Genomic DNA, 19,805 nt, shown 5'->3' on the forward strand with positions numbered 1-19,805 from the left:
TTTAATGTTTTGAAAGCATTATTTAAAACAATAAGATTATTCTTATGGAGTTATCAAAATACTGCTTTTTTAATTTTAAAATCTGGTAAATGATCAAAAAGCTCCAAATGTAAACCAACTCTAATATAAATTATGACTCTTAAACTTGTCATGTTTAGGTGACCATTTCTGTAAAACCTAAAAATTATAGCTAACTCTGAAGTATATCAACCCCTGTGTAATGTTTTGGGCACTATTTTATAAGTAATTTCAATATAGATTTGACAAGAATACATTTATTTAGTAAGGAAATAGTTTTAAATAGTTTGTAAATAAATAGTTCATTTATTGACTTTCTCCTTGTTTGTACTCATTGAAACTTCTTTGAAGTTTTCAAAATAGAGTATTCTCAGATTTCTTGGTTAGCTAAGATTTGGCAACTTCTCTGGCATCAGTGTTTTTTGCCACTGCTTGGGTATAAAGAAACATTGTAAGGAACCTTTGTCAAATCATTGAAATCAGCAGAAGGAGCCCTCTTTCTCTAAAGAGAAAGGAGTGTTTTAGAAACATTAAAATGAGATGCAACGGTATGTACAACCATAAACACATAGTACAACCAAATGCTAACCTGAGTTTAATAAAAATCAGTGAACAAAAGCTATACATTGCTTTCTTTATCTAAAAAGGAAAAGATTTGTACATTTTTAAAGGATGGGGTTAGAATAAACAACCTATGTTAAGGGGAGAAAAGGTTGTTTGAAAAATTTATACAGGTCACAAAATGCTGCCAGGAATATATTTAAATAGTTTTTCAAGCAAAACAGACTTCATAATTGCTTACTAGTAAGGAATCTTAAATGTCATAGCATGGTGTTTGCATCTGACTCATTAATCTTTTCAAATGTTAGTTGTTACTTGTAGAGAGAAATGAGTCATTTATTGTTTAAACACGGGAGCAGCTGTTCATTTTTTCTAGTGTGTTAAAACCTTCACTGACATCTATAAATGGAAAAAAGAGTCAATGAGCTCTTCTTTCAGCTGTTGTTTTAGCAGCTGACAGTACCATTGACTTCACTGTGATGTAAAATAAAAGAAAAAATCTTTACTCATGGGTAGAAACCTTGAAGTTTAAAAATACAGAATTCACTGATCTGGGGGCATTTATTCATTCGACAAATATTTATGGAGCACACAAGGCCCTGGGGCTATAGCATTGAACAAAGCAAACCAAACCAAAAAAACTTCCTGTCTTCATGGAGCTTATATTCTTTTGAGCATTTTTATGAATACCATAATTTGAAATTATACAGTATTTCTATAGCCCCACTGAGTTCGGAAACTGTGACAATATAATTTTATAATAAAATAGTTCATGAAGAGGTATACAATGTCATCTGCATATAAACAAAGGATCAGTTTTTTTTCAAATCATGACTTCTGCATTCCCTAATCAATATGGTGTTCTATTATAATCAAGAACTTAAATTACGATTTCAGTTATATATTCTTTTCTTTTTCCTTATATAGTCTTGTTTTCCAAATTATGCAGGTGATATATAGCACTTCTTCCTCAGTCTGCTGTAGTCTGTTGATAACATTGTTTTCATGGAGTTATATCTGTATTTTAACTTTTTATTTAATAAAAGGTTATCTTCAACATTTAAAATCACAAAGTATCTTTAGTAAATCATATTATATTTGAGTTTTTTCTTTCCCTATTGTTGACTTTTAACTATTTCTATTTCTGTCTAAGCTTGATGATTCCTTTTAACCTTTTGCCTTTATTTTACTTGTCTTATTATTGTTTGCCACATCAGATCCTTTGTAGAGCAAGGCAGGGTATGAATAAATAATTTTATCATTTAATTCAATACAAATTAGGGTTTTTCCATTTAAGAATAAAGATAATTCGGAATGTCTTAGAAAACTAGCAATTTCTCTGTATTTATTATTTCAATTATGGTGGAGTATTATTGATGGTTTTTAAAAATAAAATTACAGTACATAAACAGAAGTTTTTAAGTTTCGTACTTCTAAAAGAAAATTGTAAATCCCACTTTTTAAATAGAAAATAAAAATTCGTATGTAACACTTATTGGAAAAGGGATTTTGCTTATGAGTATTCAGATGAACTCACCTCATATTCTTGACCTTTGCATCATTAATTCAGACAGCCAAGGAGTTTGCCACTAGACCATTTTTAGCGGACTGACTCATTTTTTATGAGTCAGTTTTCTGTTAGTTCAATAAACATTTTCTTTAAACATGCCTGTATTGACATATGCTGTAATGCTTTATGTATTTTAAAGCTTTCTACTTCATTTAAATCCCCTGTTTCTTAGCTGTTTCCTTAGTGATTAAAAGTTCCAGTTGTTCCCTTCAATCTATAACAGCTGCAAGAACAACTCTTCTTTCCAAACCAGCTCTCCTAAATTCCCGTTGTTAGAGTGGGTATCTATATTTAGCTGGTGGGATTAAATTGCAAAGGCTTCAAGCTGGGCAAAGCACACTGATCTGCCTTTTTACAGCTAGACCTGTGTGCTGCGAGGAGCTAAGGCCTTCAGTGTCCCCTTCCTTACCCAGGTTACTCACAAAATGGATTCCCAGCGGGAACTCACAGAGGAACTGCGGCTTTACCAATCCACCCTTCTTCAGGATGGTCTAAAAGATCTCCTGGATGAAAAAAAATTCATCGATTGCACCCTAAAAGCAGGTGACAAAAGTCTTCCTTGCCACAGATTGATTTTGTCAGCTTGTAGTCCTTACTTCCGTGAGTATTTTTTATCTGAAATTGATGAGGGGAAAAAAAAGGAGGTAGTATTAGATAATGTGGATCCTGCTGTACTGGATTTAATCATCAAGTACCTGTACTCTGCCAGTATTGATCTCAACGATGGAAACGTGCAAGATATTTTTGCCTTGGCCAGCCGCTTTCAGATCCCCTCGGTGTTCACTGTCTGTGTTTCCTATCTTCAGAAAAGACTTGCTCCTGGTAACTGTCTAGCCATCTTAAGATTAGGACTTCTTCTTGACTGCCCGAGACTTGCTATCTCTGCCCGTGAATTTGTGTCTGATCGTTTTGTACAGATTTGTAAGGAAGAGGACTTTATGCAACTATCTCCGCAGGAACTGATCTCAGTCATTTCAAATGACAGTCTAAATGTGGAGAAGGAAGAAGCGGTATTTGAGGCGGTGATGAAATGGGTGCGAACAGACAAGGAAAACAGGGTCAAAAACCTTAGCGAAGTGTTTGATTGTATTCGTTTTCGCCTTATGACAGAAAAATATTTTAAAGATCACGTTGAGAAAGATGATATAATTAAAAGCAACCCAGACCTCCAGAAAAAAATCAAAGTTCTCAAAGATGCCTTTGCAGGCAAACTCCCAGAACCTAGCAAAAATGCAGAGAAGTCTGGGGCTGGGGAGGTGAACGGTGATGTTGGTGATGAAGATTTACTCCCTGGTTACCTGAATGACATTCCCAGGCATGGAATGTTTGTCAAAGACCTCATCCTCTTGGTGAATGACACAGCTGCCGTGGCTTATGATCCCACAGAAAATGAGTGCTACCTCACTGCACTGGCTGAGCAGATTCCCCGAAATCATTCTAGCATTGTTACCCAACAAAATCAGGTGTATGTGGTAGGAGGACTATACGTGGATGAAGAAAATAAAGATCAACCTCTACAGTCCTACTTCTTCCAGGTAAGAAGGGCTAGTTTTCTAAAAGTAGAGACGGAAAGGAAAGGCTGCTGTTTACTACCCAGTTACCTGGTGTGAATCATTCAGGCTGCTTGCATTTTATTCTACTGGATGTCCTATGCAGTCCCTTGCACCTTTGCTACTTACAGACATGACAGAAGTACTTAGATCAGTTAACTTAATTGCTTGTTAATATTTAATAAAAGGTTTGGTGAAGAATGAGGTTCTAATTAATGTGTAAGTGATGACTCAGATTTTCTTTACACTCTTTTACCCACAGTGTTAAGTTTATAGCTGATGGTGACTCTAATCCTTCAAAACTCAGTGTGTTAGTAAAACCTAAATTGAAACTTTTAACCCATTAAGTAGGTTAATGTATTTCTCTAAACCGTAGTACTTTCCACATTGCAAAAATTATAATTGGTCAGATTTTCAGCCTTTTTCCAGGTTTTCTTGAACTGATTTGAAATTCTTAAGGGTGGTATTTTATCTGTTATTTATGTTTACTGCCTAAAATATAATTTTGTTGAAAATGAAGAGAACTTATATAACTTAATTTACACACTTTGGGTTACCTTCTGGGAAAAACTACAAAGGTGTCACTAATTTGAATTCATCAATTATATTTAGAAATTTTTATTTACGATCATTTTTTATTTATGACAAGTGACCACATGTGTTTGGATCAGAGTTGTACTTCAACATCATTCCAATTTAATCTGTTTTGTGAAACCACAGATGTGTCCAAGAAACCAAATACTCCCAACTAAACTCTTTATAGTTTGTTTGAAGTGAGTTTGTTTCATATTATTAACACATTATATTTTATCTGTTTATGAAGGAATCAGTGGCTTACCCTTTATCTTTAATAATGCCAATTTTTAAGCTACTTTGTAGCCTACAGCTAGCTCAGATGAGTTTGTTTAGATCATAGCTACTCATGGCCTGAGGTTTATGGGCACTTGAACTGGAAAGGCCGAAGATAAGTGTAGAATGTCATACCACAGTCACTGTGTGCTCTCAGTGTGTGACATGCTGTGCCTTCACAAAATACTACCTTTAACCAGGTTTTCCTAATCTTGAAAAATGTAATATATATGTTAATCATTCTTAATTTTCAAAGTTCCATTGAAAAATGTTAACTATGAAATACAAAAATAAAACAGAAGCTATAATCCTAAGTGTTTGAATGCATGCCAGAAAATTTCCTAAGTTCTAATTTTAAAATCAGTGAAATTTCAGAAAAGCCAAATTGAATTTAAAAGGCAATCATTATATCTAGGAAGTAAAAATGGCATAAAACACACATGGACACACAGGTATCTAGAAATCATAGATCAAGGAATACTTAACAGTATTATCTTTATTCTCTTCCATCCTGTTACTACTTTTTTTTTTTTAATTTAAATCCAAATTAGTTAACATATGGTGTAATAATGATTTCAGGAATAGAATTTAGTTATCACTTACATATAACACCCAGTGCTCATCCCAACAAGCTCATCCCCCCACCCCCACCCCTCCAGCGACCCTCAATTTGTTCTCTGTCTTTAAGAGTCTCTTATGGTTTGTCTCCCTCTCTGTTTTTATCTTATTTTTGCTTCCCTTCCCCAATGTTCATCTGTTTTGTTTCTTAAATTCCACATAAGAGTGAAATAATATGATATGTGTTTTTCTCTGACTGACTTATTTCACTTAGCATAATACACTTTAGTTTCATCTACGTTGTTGCAAATGGCAAAATTTCATTCTTTGTGATCACCGACTACTCTTACTTTTATGGGCACAACCTCTCATTTCTGGTTCAAGAAACCTGTTCAATGTTCTTTATAGCTACAAAAACAGTTACACAAAGTTGAAAAGGTCAACTCTCTGTCATTGCCCATGACTTGCTTCTCTTAAAAGGGACAAATAGTGCAACAAGATGCCAGGATAAAAACACCTGACTGTAAGAAGGGTTATTTATGACTCACAAGAAAATATATGAGAATTTCATGTTTTATATTGTATTTTTCTGCTTGATCTCATCTGTTTAGACTGTATTAAGTTAGGAGTAGTATGATCTTTGATTGTGTACTATAAATAGATTGTGAGAATTTTTTACCTAAGAGAGGGTTGTTTGTTTTGTTTTGTTTTTCATAGAATTAAAAGATTCATCAAGTCTTTGAACAGGATCCCATTTTAAAGTAATGTAGGTCCAAACCCTGATTTTAAGGATGAGGAAACTGGAGCCAGACAGGTTAAATAGCTTGACAGATCATCTATAAAAGAGCCTGGTAGACAGTACTGTTACATCTGCTGTACTAAGTGCCCTGACTGGGGAGAGGATGGTGATGTGGACAGTCCTGTACAGTGTGGGCAGTTAACTCTTTAGTCTGGGATCGTAATTGCTGTTCCCAGTTTTAAGAAACAGTGGATTTATATAGCTTGTTTTTGAATATCACTTAAAAGCTCTGTGCTTGACCAATTATTTAACCTTTCTGTGCCTCAGTTTTCTCGTCTGTAAAACAGAGATAATAAAAGTGGCAATCCTGGAGGACTGAATGAGATTACCCATGTAAAGCGTTCCGTACGCAGCCTGTCACAGAGTCCAAACTTTATAAATGTTCGTCATTATTTCTACTATACTACACACCACTTTCTTGATGAAAGGACTTTTTTCCAAAAATGAAAAAATTAGCGATCGCAACCTAGATGTTAAAATTTGTGATTGCAGACCTAACAATGCATTTGTGAGGATTAAACTGCTCATTTTATCTAGTCTTAATTAGTACTTGCTTTAACCAAAGTTACGAGGTGAAATATACATAGGCTTCTACAGAGACCCTCCCTTGACCACAGCCCTTATTATCTGCACCTACTCTTGGTATCCAGTTATTCTGGGGTTTATTCCTTCTTCTGCTACACAGATGTAGCACTACAGAGAACAACAAATCTGTAACTGCACTCCTTCAAAAAGCAATTTTCTCATGCCTTCATGTCCTAATATGCAAAGTGGAAAAACGTAAAATTACCAATAGTAAGCGCTGAAACTGATACCTGCCACACCAGAATTACCTACCCGAGACCATGGGCACCTAGAGAGCTGTCTGAGGCTTGCAGAAGTAGCAGCAGCAAACACAAGCAAGTTACTTCCTAACACAATTTTAAAAAAAGACAGAGGCGAGGGTTTTTCCAATGACTTCCAGCAAAAGGCTAGGAGGTTATAGCCAGAACCCTGCCTATGTCAGAAATAATAAAGCGAAACAGGGAGAAACCTACACAGTTTTGAAGAAAAGAAAAAAGATATTGCCTAACATCCCAGTTGTCTGTGACTGAGCGACAGGTCCAGCTGTCCTGGCTTGGGGAGCATGTTAAATATAGCATTCGGGGGTCACTCACATACACCCTCCCCACAGTCACAACTTCTCTTTCCCCAAGGAGCTAACAGTATTAGGATGCTTTTTTCGAACCTGAACAAGACAACATGGGAAGAAACTTTGACAAGAAACCTCACAGTTCTAACCAAACTCTAGTGACTCTGTTCTCTTCTTTTTCCAGATTTTGTTACTTTTAGCTATTTTGGTAAACCAAGCAGAATTTCTCATTTTTCTTGGTAATCCAGAGGTAAAATATGATACTTTTGGCTTGCAGTTTTATTTTACCTGCAGCATCTTTGACTATCTCAGTGTATTCTTTTTTTTAATATATATATATATATATATATATATATATATATATATATATATATTTTAAGTTTATTTATTTTGAGAGAGAGAGAACAAGCAGGGGAGGGACAGAGTTAGGCAGAGAGAGAATCCCAGGCAGGCTCCATGCTGTCAGCACAAAGCCCAATGCAGGGCTTGATTTCACGAACTGTGAGATAGTGACTTGAGCCAAAACCAAGAGTCAGATGCTTACCCAGCTGAGCCACCCAGGCGCCCCACTATCTCAGCGTATTGTAAACAACACATAGAATATAGCATATTTCTTGGAACGACTGTAACTCTTTTCTAACAAGCTGTACAATTCCTTATATATTTTTCTTTCAGCTTGATAACATAGCATCCGAGTGGGTTGGACTTCCACCTCTGCCATCAGCCAGGTGTCTCTTCGGTCTGGGAGAGGTAGATGACAAAATCTATGTAGTTGCAGGCAAAGACCTTCAAACAGAGGCTTCGCTGGATTCAGTATTATGCTATGATCCCGTGTAAGTTGCCATGACATTCCTGTTTCGTAAGCATTCAGGTATATGAATGCCCATTACATATTCATAGCTTTAGAACCTAGAATTAACTGAAAGCATAGAAAACGTGTTTCAAAGCATAGAAATTCTACCATCTTGTCATTTCAGGACTGCAAAATGGAATGAAGTTAAAAAACTGCCTATCAAAGTCTATGGCCATAGTGTGATTTCACATAAGGGGATGATATATTGTCTAGGAGGAAAGACAGATGACAAGTAAGTACCTAAAACCTCCTTATGGTTTACATCCAAATTATTTTCTTTAACATTTTTTTAAGTAAGCTCTACCCCCAACGTGGCACTTGAACTCACAAACCTGAGATCAAGAGTTGCATGCTTCACTGACTGAGCCAGCCGGGAGCCCCTCCAAATGATTTTGTTATTGCAAGAGTTCTTCCCTCCTTTCATCTGAATCTACATACTGAAATGAGACTTGGTTCTCACTTATAACATTTTGGAAGTGAAAGTTTCAAAATAAAATTTTGAAAAGCTATTGGAGGATATTATAAATGATTTCTGAAGGGAAACTGTATAAAAGTTAACAGTTGCTAAAGTACCAAAAAATAAATAAAACTTGTTAAAGTAAATGTGTAGATATTCAGCATATTGCTAGGAACTAGCATGATACTGCCCTCATAAGCATTCTTACAGTTGAAAAGCAGCATTTAGGAGCATAATCAAGTCTTTTTCATTATATTTCACTACGTTACAGCCAGTGGGCTTTCTTATTCTTTTGGCCACAACTAGATAAAAACTAAGTGTACCTCTTTAATGTTATATCTAAAATATAACTGCTAAACCAATAGTGCATTAAAATATCATGGATTTGTACTTTACCTTCATAAAAGAATTTAGATAGGTGAGTTTGAAACTGAGGAGCCTGGTGACAGAAAAGAAAGCAGTTATTTCCTAAACAATGTTTTACTGATTTACTCCTGGACAGAGTAAGAATATTTAAATATTTTGATAGTCAAAATATTTAACAACAACTGGTCACAAAGAGGCACTGATCAAACAGAACAGCTGCATCTGGTACACCCACTGCTGCCTAGTTTCTTGTGAGAAAAACAGGATGAAGGTTCATATAACTTGATTTCTAGGCACTTCTCAAGGGATAGGTAATTAGGAAAAGGATCTTGTTACTCAAAGGGAGAAGTGACTTCAGAGGGATCCAAAAGTCAGTCGGTTAAGCCAGGAGCCTGTCTGGTAAAATGAAGATTTTCAGTTTAAATAGTGAGAACTAATGTCCTGCCTCTGAAAACTCTGCCTAATTTGGCTTGTCCTCATTTGCCCGAGCTGCTTAATAAATAGAGATAATCCTGGAAAGGGAACCAGAATTAAGAATTATAAGGGCAAAGCAGGAAAGGAGAGTAGAATATGGAAATGTGCTAGAAATAAAGAACTCTATATTCTGAGTTAACAATTAATGGTTATTATTAAATTAAAATGACAAATAGCACAGGAAATGTGATTTTAAAAAGCAATGGGAACCTAACAAGCGGAAAAAAAAAAAAGAAAGAAAGAAAGAAAAAAAACAGACTCATTGATATAGGAAACAAACGGGTGGTTACCAGAGCGGGGAGATGTTGGGGACGGGTGAGATAGGTAAAGGGGATTGAGAGATACAAATATTCAATCATAAAATAACTCATGGGGATGTAATATACGGATAGGGAATGTAGTCAATAATATTGTAACAACTTTGTATGGTGACACATGGTAACTAGACTTACCTAGGGGGATCATTTCATAATGTATAAAAATATCAAATCACTATGATATACATCTGAAACTAATACGATATGGTATGTCAGTTATACTTCAATTAAAAATAAAATAAAATAAAAATAAATGACTAATTGTTTAAAAAGAACAATGGGTTTTTATATAGTCTATCCATATTCAAAGATAACATATTCTGATATTTTAATATTTGCCTTAATCCCAGCCATTCCCATAATTTAAAGGAAGGCCATATTACAAACTTAGTGCAAAATCTTATTTGGGGTATTTTTCCTGAGTAAATAGGATGGAAAATGTGTATTAAGCAGTGTTCTGACTTTGAAAATCTAGTGACCCTGCCAAATGATTTAAATTGTTTCCTTCAAGTGGTATTAGTAACTAGGAAATTGATATGTCAATAAGAAGCATACAGGTCTTGTTGGTAAGAATATATTAATCTTGAGAGTATGATTAACCAAGACAGCATTGCTTGATGAATGCCAAAGAACTTTGAAATGAGTCATTATCTAAAAGTAAGCACTAAATCTCACTAGTTAACACCACTGAATTTGAAGAACATGATTTTGTATCATGACCTTGTCAAGAAGTTTTAAAATAATACTCAGAGTCAAATATTAGAGGAAATGCTTCTACTCCAGATATCTGGTCTTTCATAAGACTAAGGAAAAAAGTTGTCCTCCTAAAACGTTGGGAGTGTTGTTTGTTGGCTTTTTTTGCTTTACCAAATATATCCAGGGGCCCCTGGTTGGCTCAGCTGCTACAGCATATGACCCTCGGTCTTGGGGCTGTGAGTTCAAGCCCCACATTGGATGTAGAGCTTACTTTAAAAAAGCAAAACTAAATAAAAAAGCCCACAAATATATCCAGTTGATGAATTATTATTTAGCATTTTGAACTCCTATCAGTAAATTATGGATAACCTTAAGGAACTCTGAGGAACATACTAAGAATAATTCAGATGAGTACAGGTTTTCCTGGTAGCATTTAGCATATAAAACTGCTCTCCTTACTCATCTATTCAGACGACTAGTTGTCTAATCTATAGCCTCAGACTTCTTAAAATACACTGGTGTATTAGTAGTATACTAAAATGAAACAAGCCGTCATATTATGGAGTTAAATTTAAAATAGGTACTTTCATACCTAATTATTTTTTAAATTAACTAAGTCATTCCTAGGAGATTCAAACAATAAGATAAACTTAACATTTTTGTTACTTGGCACAAAAAGGGTCTATGATTTTTTTTTTCAACTCTATCTGTGTCTTCTGTTGAATTTAGCAGCAGATAGGATTAAAATCCACTCTGGGCGATTGCCGAAAGGAAAGGTACTCTACCATCCAGTAGTATATTTAAGTTATAAAATAGTTTTAGTGCCCACATTGGCAATTGTCCTTCACTTGTGTCATAGGCTCAGATTCAGAATACTTATGAGTTTTTCTAATTCTGCTTTATGTATCTGAGATGGGAAGCAATGTTAAACGATTAGTGAAATTGCTTCTTTCAGAAAGGAAGGTTCTAAAAGGACCATTTTGTTGTCTTTTATGTTTACAGAAAGTGTACAAACAGAGTGTTTATCTACAACCCAAAAAAAGGAGACTGGAAAGATGTGGCTCCAATGAAAACCCCTCGTTCCATGTTTGGGGTGGCCATACATAAGGGCAAGATTGTGATTGCAGGAGGCGTCACCGAAGATGGCCTTTCAGCTTCAGTAGAAGCTTTTGACCTCATAACCAATAAGTGAGTTGCTGTATCTTACCAAAGCATATGAGTCATTCTACTTTTTAACTTTGGATGAAAATGAAGCTTTCTGATTAGGACATGGGGAGAGGAGGGCAGGGAGGCAAGGATTAAGATGAAGTATGTGGGTTCCTTCTACTGTTATTGGGTGTGAAAAGCCTAACATTTTGATGCATTACATGTGTTTGCAACTTGGAACACATAGTCCTCAAGTTAATGTTGGAGTGTTCAATTTGTCCTTATTTGTTATTAACTTAACTTTATGAATTTAGTCGTGCAAAGGTAATACTTCTGAATAATTATATACATGTGGGTGAATATACATGTCTCCATATGGTGTTTTGATTTGAAATATGTAGAATGAAAAGACCTCCACTTAGCTTATGATATTTGTAAAGCATGAATGCTTCAAATGGTTAATTCTTTTATACTCTTTATAATTTCTTAAAATTTTCACTTATAAGCTTTTATTGGCTTAAAGTTAATATGAAAAGACATTTGACAGATATCGTTTATGTAAAATTAGTCTTTTTCAAATTTTTGAGTTCACTCATCTAGATAAATACATAGTTTTTACACTCCTAGTTTAGCAATGAAGAAAAATCAGAGCACTGTCATTACTTTTTTAAGGAACCATGTATGCCTGATTACAAAATACACTTTAGTATCTGAAAATCACCAAGGAAATTTTATGGATTTAAACGATCATTAAAAATCGTGTTTTTGAAAACTATCATATAGGTAAACACTGATAAGAAGTTAAAGAAGCAGTGCACAGAACTATAAACACTCTATGTTCATAGCTTTTTCATGTGTATGTATAGACATTTATATTTATAAATCTGTATGCTTTTTGAAAAAAACAAAATTACACTAAAATGTTGCTTATGATTATGTCTGGAGGGTATGATCATGGTGGTATTTGTTTTCTTCTATACCTTTTGTATTTCCAGGTTGTCTATAATGTATATGTGCTATTTTTATAGTTAGAAAAACAAATAATATGTTTAGAGAAAGGTCCACTTTTAACGACAGAGAAATAGAATAGAGAGTTGCCAAAATGACTAACTCATTCTAGACTCTTGATACCTCCAACTGATTTTATTAATTTTATCATTAGTTGTCCTATTTCATATGGCTTTAAACATTAAAAAGTTCCCTTAAATCCTTTATTTAAAAAGATGAAGTCATTAAAAAGAAAATTACTAACTCTAGTTTCTCAACTAGGTTAATTACATGCCTTTACTGCAAAGGATTTAGAGATTTCTCGAGAAATGATGGAAACCCAGCTTTTTAAAAACTTGTATTACCATTCAAATGAAATCCAGCACAGTAGGACTCAAGAGCCCTAGAAGTGCACCAACCCCCCAGTTTATGGCACACATTTTGATAACCATTGCTGAACATGCTAATTGATGAAGGTGAAATAGTCCAAGATTGACATATTGAGGGCTTTGTATTTAATCTGGTTACATCTTTCAAATAAAGAAATATTTAGCTATTTTTCAGTAGAAAAACTTAATCTTCTAATTTTAGATGCCTATGCTAACTTGAATTTTTAAATTATAATTTCACATAATTGTTCTGTAAATAAATTTGGCATTTCCTTAGGTTTTACATTGACTGTATTTTCAACAATTCCTAGATGGGAAGTAATGACTGAATTTCCCCAAGAAAGAAGCTCCATCAGTTTGGTCAGCCTGGCTGGATCCCTGTATGCCATCGGGGGCTTTGCCATGATTCAACTGGAGTCTAAAGAGTTTGCACCCACTGAAGTCAATGACATATGGAAGTAAGTTTTTTTGACTCCAATTTTTTGGACCAAAGATTAAATCAAATAACTGATAACCGATAAAGCAATTTTGCAGTAAAGAGTAAGCCAGACTTTCCCAACATGTATGCTTCTTCTTGATAGTAGTTTAAACACTTTTCAAACCTAATTGAACTTTTGCACGTGCCACTTACTTGATGATCAAGTACTGCTTCTAATTAGCTGTGTGCTTGGGAAAGAACTTATCTAGGCCTTTTTCTTAATCAGTAAAATGAGATTCGGACTGTTGATTCTTTAATAAAGCTCTACTCTGCTCTGAAAGTGTACTGCACTAGGCATCCAGTAGAGTGAGGGCTGCTTCCAAACCTTTCTACCACAGGGTACTTTATTTCCTAAGAGTTCTGAAGAAACATGTAGTTAACTTCTTGAGTTTTCCACAAATTCATTAATTCTATTTTGATTCTAACTTAAACCGTTTTTGAGTTTTTGAAGATTCAGTTACAAAAGCTTTTTAAAAAAGAAACAAGTGAAAAGGAGCAATCCATTTTACCCCTCAGATCGATGCTGGGCAGGTCTCCGAAGGATGACACTTGCAGTGGTTACTCAGTTGAATACTTTGAAGTTAGGCTTGAAATGAATGTAGTATTTATACAGTGTGTGGGGGGTGGTGAATTTTACCATAGTTTCTAATGCAGTGAATGTCCCCTGGAGACCAAGGCACATACAGGAAGTCTAAGGAGCAGAAGTGTAAGTTGTGTCATGGAGAGCCACATAGTTGGGGCAGGGCATACAGTATGCAGATATCTGGTTACCACTAGGATACCATATGTGTCTGTCAAATGGCACCTGCTGCCTTCAGCCCAGGCACTGTGCTTGCTGATAAAAATTTATAGGAGGCAGATCTCAGTTGCTTGAGGTAAGCATTAGTGAGTTGATACCATACACTCATCCAGAAACTGCCAAATTCATGCTTTCCCTCTCAGCTGAAGGCCAGCCCCCACTCTCAAGGATGGATGCTCTTCCTTGGTCTGTCACCAGACTGTCTGGAACCTTGGTACTCAAAGTATGGTCTATGGACCACCAGTGGTGGCATCTCCTGAGAGCTTCTTAGAAATGCATAATCCCAGGTCTCACCCCAAACTTAATCAGTATCTTCATTTTAACAAGTGATTTGCTCACTCATTTAAATTTTTAGGGAGGGAGGGAGGCAAACCATAAGAGACTCTTAAAAACTGAGAATAAACTGAAGGTTGATGGGGGGTGGGAGGGAGGGGAAAGTGGGTGATGGGCATTGAGGAGGGCACCTATTGGGATGAGCACTGGGTGTTGTATGGAAACCCATTTGACAATAAATTTCATTTTTAAAAAAATAATAAAAATAAATAAATAAATTTGTAGGGATAGCTTTGGAAGAGCGATCAGTGAAGGCATATCGCCAAGGCCAAGAGTAGAAAGTGGATATTACTGCTTCTATACCTGACCCACCACATGCCTTATTCCCTGGTGAACTGAAAGGCTGAAAGACAGGTGGCTTAACCAAGGAATTATTTTATGCATCAAACATTATTTCCTTGTGTTGTTGTAATAGTAACTAGCTATGTAGAAGGCAAGAAAAAAAGTAGATATAAAGGGAAGTTAAGTATTATTCATCTTTCCCCACCCCAAAAGAGGAGGAGGAACAAAAAGAAACCAGAGATTTCCAGGGAGGAAAGAGGCTAGACTTAGGGAGAAGTTGAGATGGAAAAAGGCTGGAAGCAGTAGGGAAAAAAAGAATGAAATAATGGAGGGCTGAGAAGGTTAGGGTTTTTGGAAAACAGGGATAAGCACAAAGAGTGAATAGGCAGTGATCCTTAACCCTGGCTGCACATTAAAATCACCTGGGATGGGGGTGCCTGGGTGGGTCAGTCAGTTGAGCGTCCGACTTCGGCTCAGGTCATGATCTCACAGTCCATGAGTTCGAGCCCTGCATCGGGCTCTTTGCTGACAGCTCAGAGCCTGCAGCCTGCTTCAGATTCTGTGTCTCCCTCTCTCTCTGCCCCTCCCCTGCTCATGCCCTGTCTCTCTCTGTCTCAAAAATAAATAAAAACATTAAAGAAAAAAATTTTAAATCACCTGGGATGCTTTTAAAATACACCAGCGCCTGGACCTTAACACAGGCCAATTAAATCAGGATTTCTGCAGTGAGGTCCCAAAACCTTCTCAGGTGATTCTACTATGCAGCCAGGGTCAAAAACACTGATGTTAGGGAATGGTGCTGTCAATCAGCTGAATCCCACATGAGCCACTGTGGTTCCTAACGGTGGTCAAAAGCTAAGTTGCTTCAGCAGGAGGATGTTGTAGGCAGCAAAGTAGAGCATCTCCTGCTAAAAGTAGCCCTTACATTGCTGAGGGGAGCCTGAAAGAGGCATCCTCTCTGATTATGTTTGATTTTGCAATTAGGACAGTGGTTCCCAAAGTTGCTTGCTCACTGGAATCACGTAGGGAGCTTCAAAAAGTACTGACACCTCTTTCCTACCTCTATGGACTATGATTTCATTTTCTAGAGTATGGTCTGGGCTTTTAAACTTTCAAAAGACCCCTGGATGATTCTAATATGCAGACAAGTTTGGGAACCACCAGATTGGGGAAAGGCAAGAATGCATTCATTACTGTCTGCTTGGCTGTAAAATTTTAAATTTAGGTACTGGTGTTTTCCACTTGGGTGATAAAATCTAGAGCAATAATTCTCAACTCTTGCTGCGTATTAGAATCACGTCAGGAACTTTAAAAAATGTTCTTGCCCAGGCCATACTCCATACCAGTTAAATCAGTCTCTGGGGGTAGGACCCAGGCATCAGTATTTTTAATGTCTCTAGTGGTTCCAAATGTGCAAGTCAAGTTTGAGAACCAGTGATCTGTTGTGGTTTCCAAGGCAGCATCAGCACCACCTGTGTACTTGTTAAATATGCACATTCTCAGGCCTTACCTCAGATCTGAAACTCTGGGATTGGGCAGTCCAGCCATCTGTGTTCTAGCAAGACCTCCAGGTGACTCAGATGTGCACTGAAGTTGACGGCCACTTAAATTCTACTCCTGAAACTAGTATTACACTGTATGTTACCTAACTAGAATTTAAATAAAAACTTGAAACATTAAAGAGAAAAAAAAAAGTTGAGAGCCACTGATCTTCCAGAAAGGTGGCTGCCCAACTTGTCCTCAACTTCCTGGTGAATCTCTACTCACATTTGCAGAGATGAGAACTATCGGTATACCACATTCTAAACATATAGACCCTCTTAGCGTGATATGTAAAAAAAACAAACCCAAAAACCTTCCATTCTCATATTTTTTGCTGAAATCTTTCCATTATTTAGGATTGACCAAGCTGAAAGTAAAAATATAACTGTCACTGGGGCAGCTGGGTGGTTCAGTCGGTTGAGCATCCGACTTCGGCTCAGGTCATGATCCCACAGCTGTGAGTTTGAGCCCCGCGTCGGGCCCTGTGCTGACGGCTCACAGCCTGGAGCCTGCTTCAGATTCTGTGTCTCCCTCTCTCTGCCCTTCCCCTGCTTGCACTCTGTCTCTCTCTCTCTCAAAATAAATAAACATTAAATTTTTAAAAATTAAAAATAAATAAAAATAAAAAATACATAACTGTCAGGAAGCAAATGCTTTTAAGCCTCATTTAACCTGATATTGCTTAAATGTGGTCACTTTTTCTTTAAGTCACTTAAAACCGTTCTTTTAATTTGTTGCCCCAAATTTTGCATAGATAATTAAAGTTCTTCCCTTTATTAGTGGTAAAATATTTTTTGTCTACTTGTCTCAATGTAAAAATCAGTTGGTGTACAGTACAAATCTTGAAAATTAAACTTGGACTATTGTTAAATTAAGTCAGATAGGACATATCTTACATAAGTATGAGCTACTTTTAAAAATTATTACTTTAAATCATCATCATAGAATGATTTGGGGGTATTTCCTTTGTGCCAAGTATTAATAGCTTCTGGAGGAGGGAGAATACTAAGGTGAATAAGATATATTATTTGCCCTCAAATACCCTTGAGCTTGTTGAGGACATAAATATGAGGAAAAATTTTCAATAGAATGGTAACTGCTATAATAGACACTATATAAAGGACAATGTGAGAAACCAAGGGAAAGCTACAAAAAGGCTTCAGAGAGAGGGCAGCGTTTAGGAATTCCTCATGCAGAGAAGGCATTCCAGGCACCAGGCAGAGTAGAGGCACACATATTTCAAAGCAATTCAATTTCCTGTATCTATATAACCGTGAATATTCCCTGAGGGAACAACCTAATGTTAGTTCTTACCTAACATCAAATGCAAAATCTAATAGTATTCACACAGGACAATAAAGCAGAAGGGAATGGATTCTTCTGGAGTGATCACTAGCATCAGCTGCCATGGTGGGCACCACTGTATGGGAAGGATTGAAATTATAATCAAGGTGACCAGCTGTCCCTGACTTTTCAGTTCTTACTCTTAATGTAGAGTCTGCTGACTTTGACTCATAGCGACCAGCCATCTTTATCAATCCAAATGTGAATGATTGATTAACTATTACTCTTCATCTCTGCACAGTCTTTGATTCCCAGAGAAGGCTTAATTAACTGCCTAAACATCCAGATTAAACACCATGGCGGTAGTTCAGACATATGCTCAGAGAAAGTATATTTGAGGAGGAATTCAAATGATATTGTACCAGTCAGCTGTGTCTTCCTCTAGTTAAGAGCCAATAGGTTTTTCTCAAAGACCCACATTCGTATATTTAATACAAGGAAATGTACAGAACTATCTATTTAAAAACTGCTTATTGATTACTTTTTTTTTCTCCATCAGGTATGAAGATGATAAAAAAGAATGGGCTGGGATGTTGAAGGAAATACGTTATGCTTCAGGAGCTAGTTGCCTAGCAACACGTTTAAACCTCTTCAAACTGTCTAAACTATAAACCGGGAGGTGAAAAAACACAATAGAATGGAATGTGGTTTGTTTGGATAATAGGGCTTTAATTTATTATGTTTTCAAAAGCCTATACAGAGATTGATGTAGAAATTATTCACTAATTACTGTCCATGAGGTTAGCAGTGGGTGTCAAAACCTCAGTCATTGAATCTTCAATGTAACGATCATTGTTTTAAACCATTTTCTAGTAGGAAATTAAGTATTAAGTTGAACACATTATACCTTTTGTTAATCTGTCTCACTCGATTGTAAAGAAATTTTCTAAATTTGAGTTGTTTACTAATTCTTTCATTTGCATTGTTATGGTAACTTTACACTCATTTTCTATTATAAATGAAATTGGAGAATGAAACATGTACATCTACATTTTTTAATGTTTAAAATGTCAAAAACTTTCCCTCGTGCTTCAAGATATGACAAGATTCTATGCATTATATTAAAGATTACATACCATGAGAAAACTTTGGAAATGCTATTTAAAAAGTATAATAAATGGGTTTCATTTGAAGGGGAAAAAACCTCTAAGTAGTCAACTTTAAGTGGTCTTTCTTTTTTTCTCCATTCCTTTTGTGACACTAGTATATTGTTTATGATTTAAATCAAATTTAATTTTTTTGGGGGGGTACCTGGGTGACTCAGTCGGTTAGGCGTCCAACTTTTGGTTTCAGCTTAGGTCATGATCTCACAGTTCCTGAGTTCCAGCCCCGCATTGGGCTCTGTGCTGACAGTGCAGAGCCTGCTTGGGGTTCTCTCTGTGCCCCTCCTGCTCTCTCTCTCTCTCTCTCTCTCAAAATAAATAAATAAACTTTTTAAAAAATTTTAGTTAAAACCAGTAAGGCAGTCTTCAAGCCATTAACTACAGTGTCTGTGATAGGAGGGTTGGGGACTATCCTTAGGAAATGAACTGATTCTTTAATTGCTGGGCAGAAGTTGGGGCCAGTGAGGTGTATATTTGTGTATTTGTCGGTTTAAGTTTTATCTATATATTCCATGAAAGAGCTACCTATTTGCAAATTTCTGATAGAAAGGTGACTGGGGTGCCTGGGTAGCTCAGTCAGTTAAGTGTCCAATTCTTGATTTCCACTCAGGTCATGATCTCACAGTTCATGAGATCACGCCTCACATGGGGCTCTGCACTAATAGCACAAAGCCTGCCTGGGATTCTCTCTCTTCTTGGTCCCTGCTCAGGTGCATGTGCATGCTTTCCCTCTCTCAAAAACAAACTTTTAAAAGAAAAAAGAAAAAAAAAAACGGAAAGATGACTGTATTATTGCGTTTTCTAGGATGTGAAACCCTATACTCAAGCTGTTTGTTGTTAGTATATGCACTAGGCTGGCTCTTCAGTGTGTCCACAGCCATCACATTCAACTGTGCAAGTCACCAAGTAATCGTCGTTTGTGGGTTTCACATGCTTTTGCAGACATGTTCGACTTCTAGCCTCACACATGTCGCTTTCTGAGAAATCTGACTTGGAACTAATTTGGAGTATTCCATTATTATTTGTCAAGCAATTTCATAAAGAACAGATGAGTGTTCATACAGTTTTATTGTCTCTACCATAAACATGGAAACATATCCAATAAAAATCAGTTTTATTTTGGATCTTTGAAGTAGAATCCTGGCTACTTTTCTGTATTGACAGAAACTATTCTAAACTATCCAGGATTATATAATCAACAA

General features: G+C 36.2%; 1 protein-coding gene across 1 annotated transcript; it reads left to right on the forward strand.

The window, feature by feature from the left end:
• The first annotated feature begins 2,488 nt into the window (after positions 1-2,488).
• On the forward strand, positions 2,489-18,652 carry KLHL41 (kelch like family member 41). The gene is made up of 6 exons (XM_015085913.1): positions 2,489-3,684; positions 7,713-7,870; positions 8,015-8,122; positions 11,203-11,388; positions 13,034-13,180; positions 18,000-18,652. Exons 1-6 carry the CDS (start codon positions 2,575-2,577, stop codon positions 18,109-18,111), a joined length of 1,821 nt encoding a protein of 606 aa, XP_014941399.1. The 5' UTR covers positions 2,489-2,574; the 3' UTR covers positions 18,112-18,652.
• Positions 18,653-19,805: the final 1,153 nt, after the last annotated feature.

Source organism: Acinonyx jubatus, chromosome C1 (genome assembly GCF_027475565.1).
Source record: "Acinonyx jubatus isolate Ajub_Pintada_27869175 chromosome C1, VMU_Ajub_asm_v1.0, whole genome shotgun sequence".
NCBI classification, from domain to species: Eukaryota; Metazoa; Chordata; class Mammalia; order Carnivora; family Felidae; genus Acinonyx; species Acinonyx jubatus.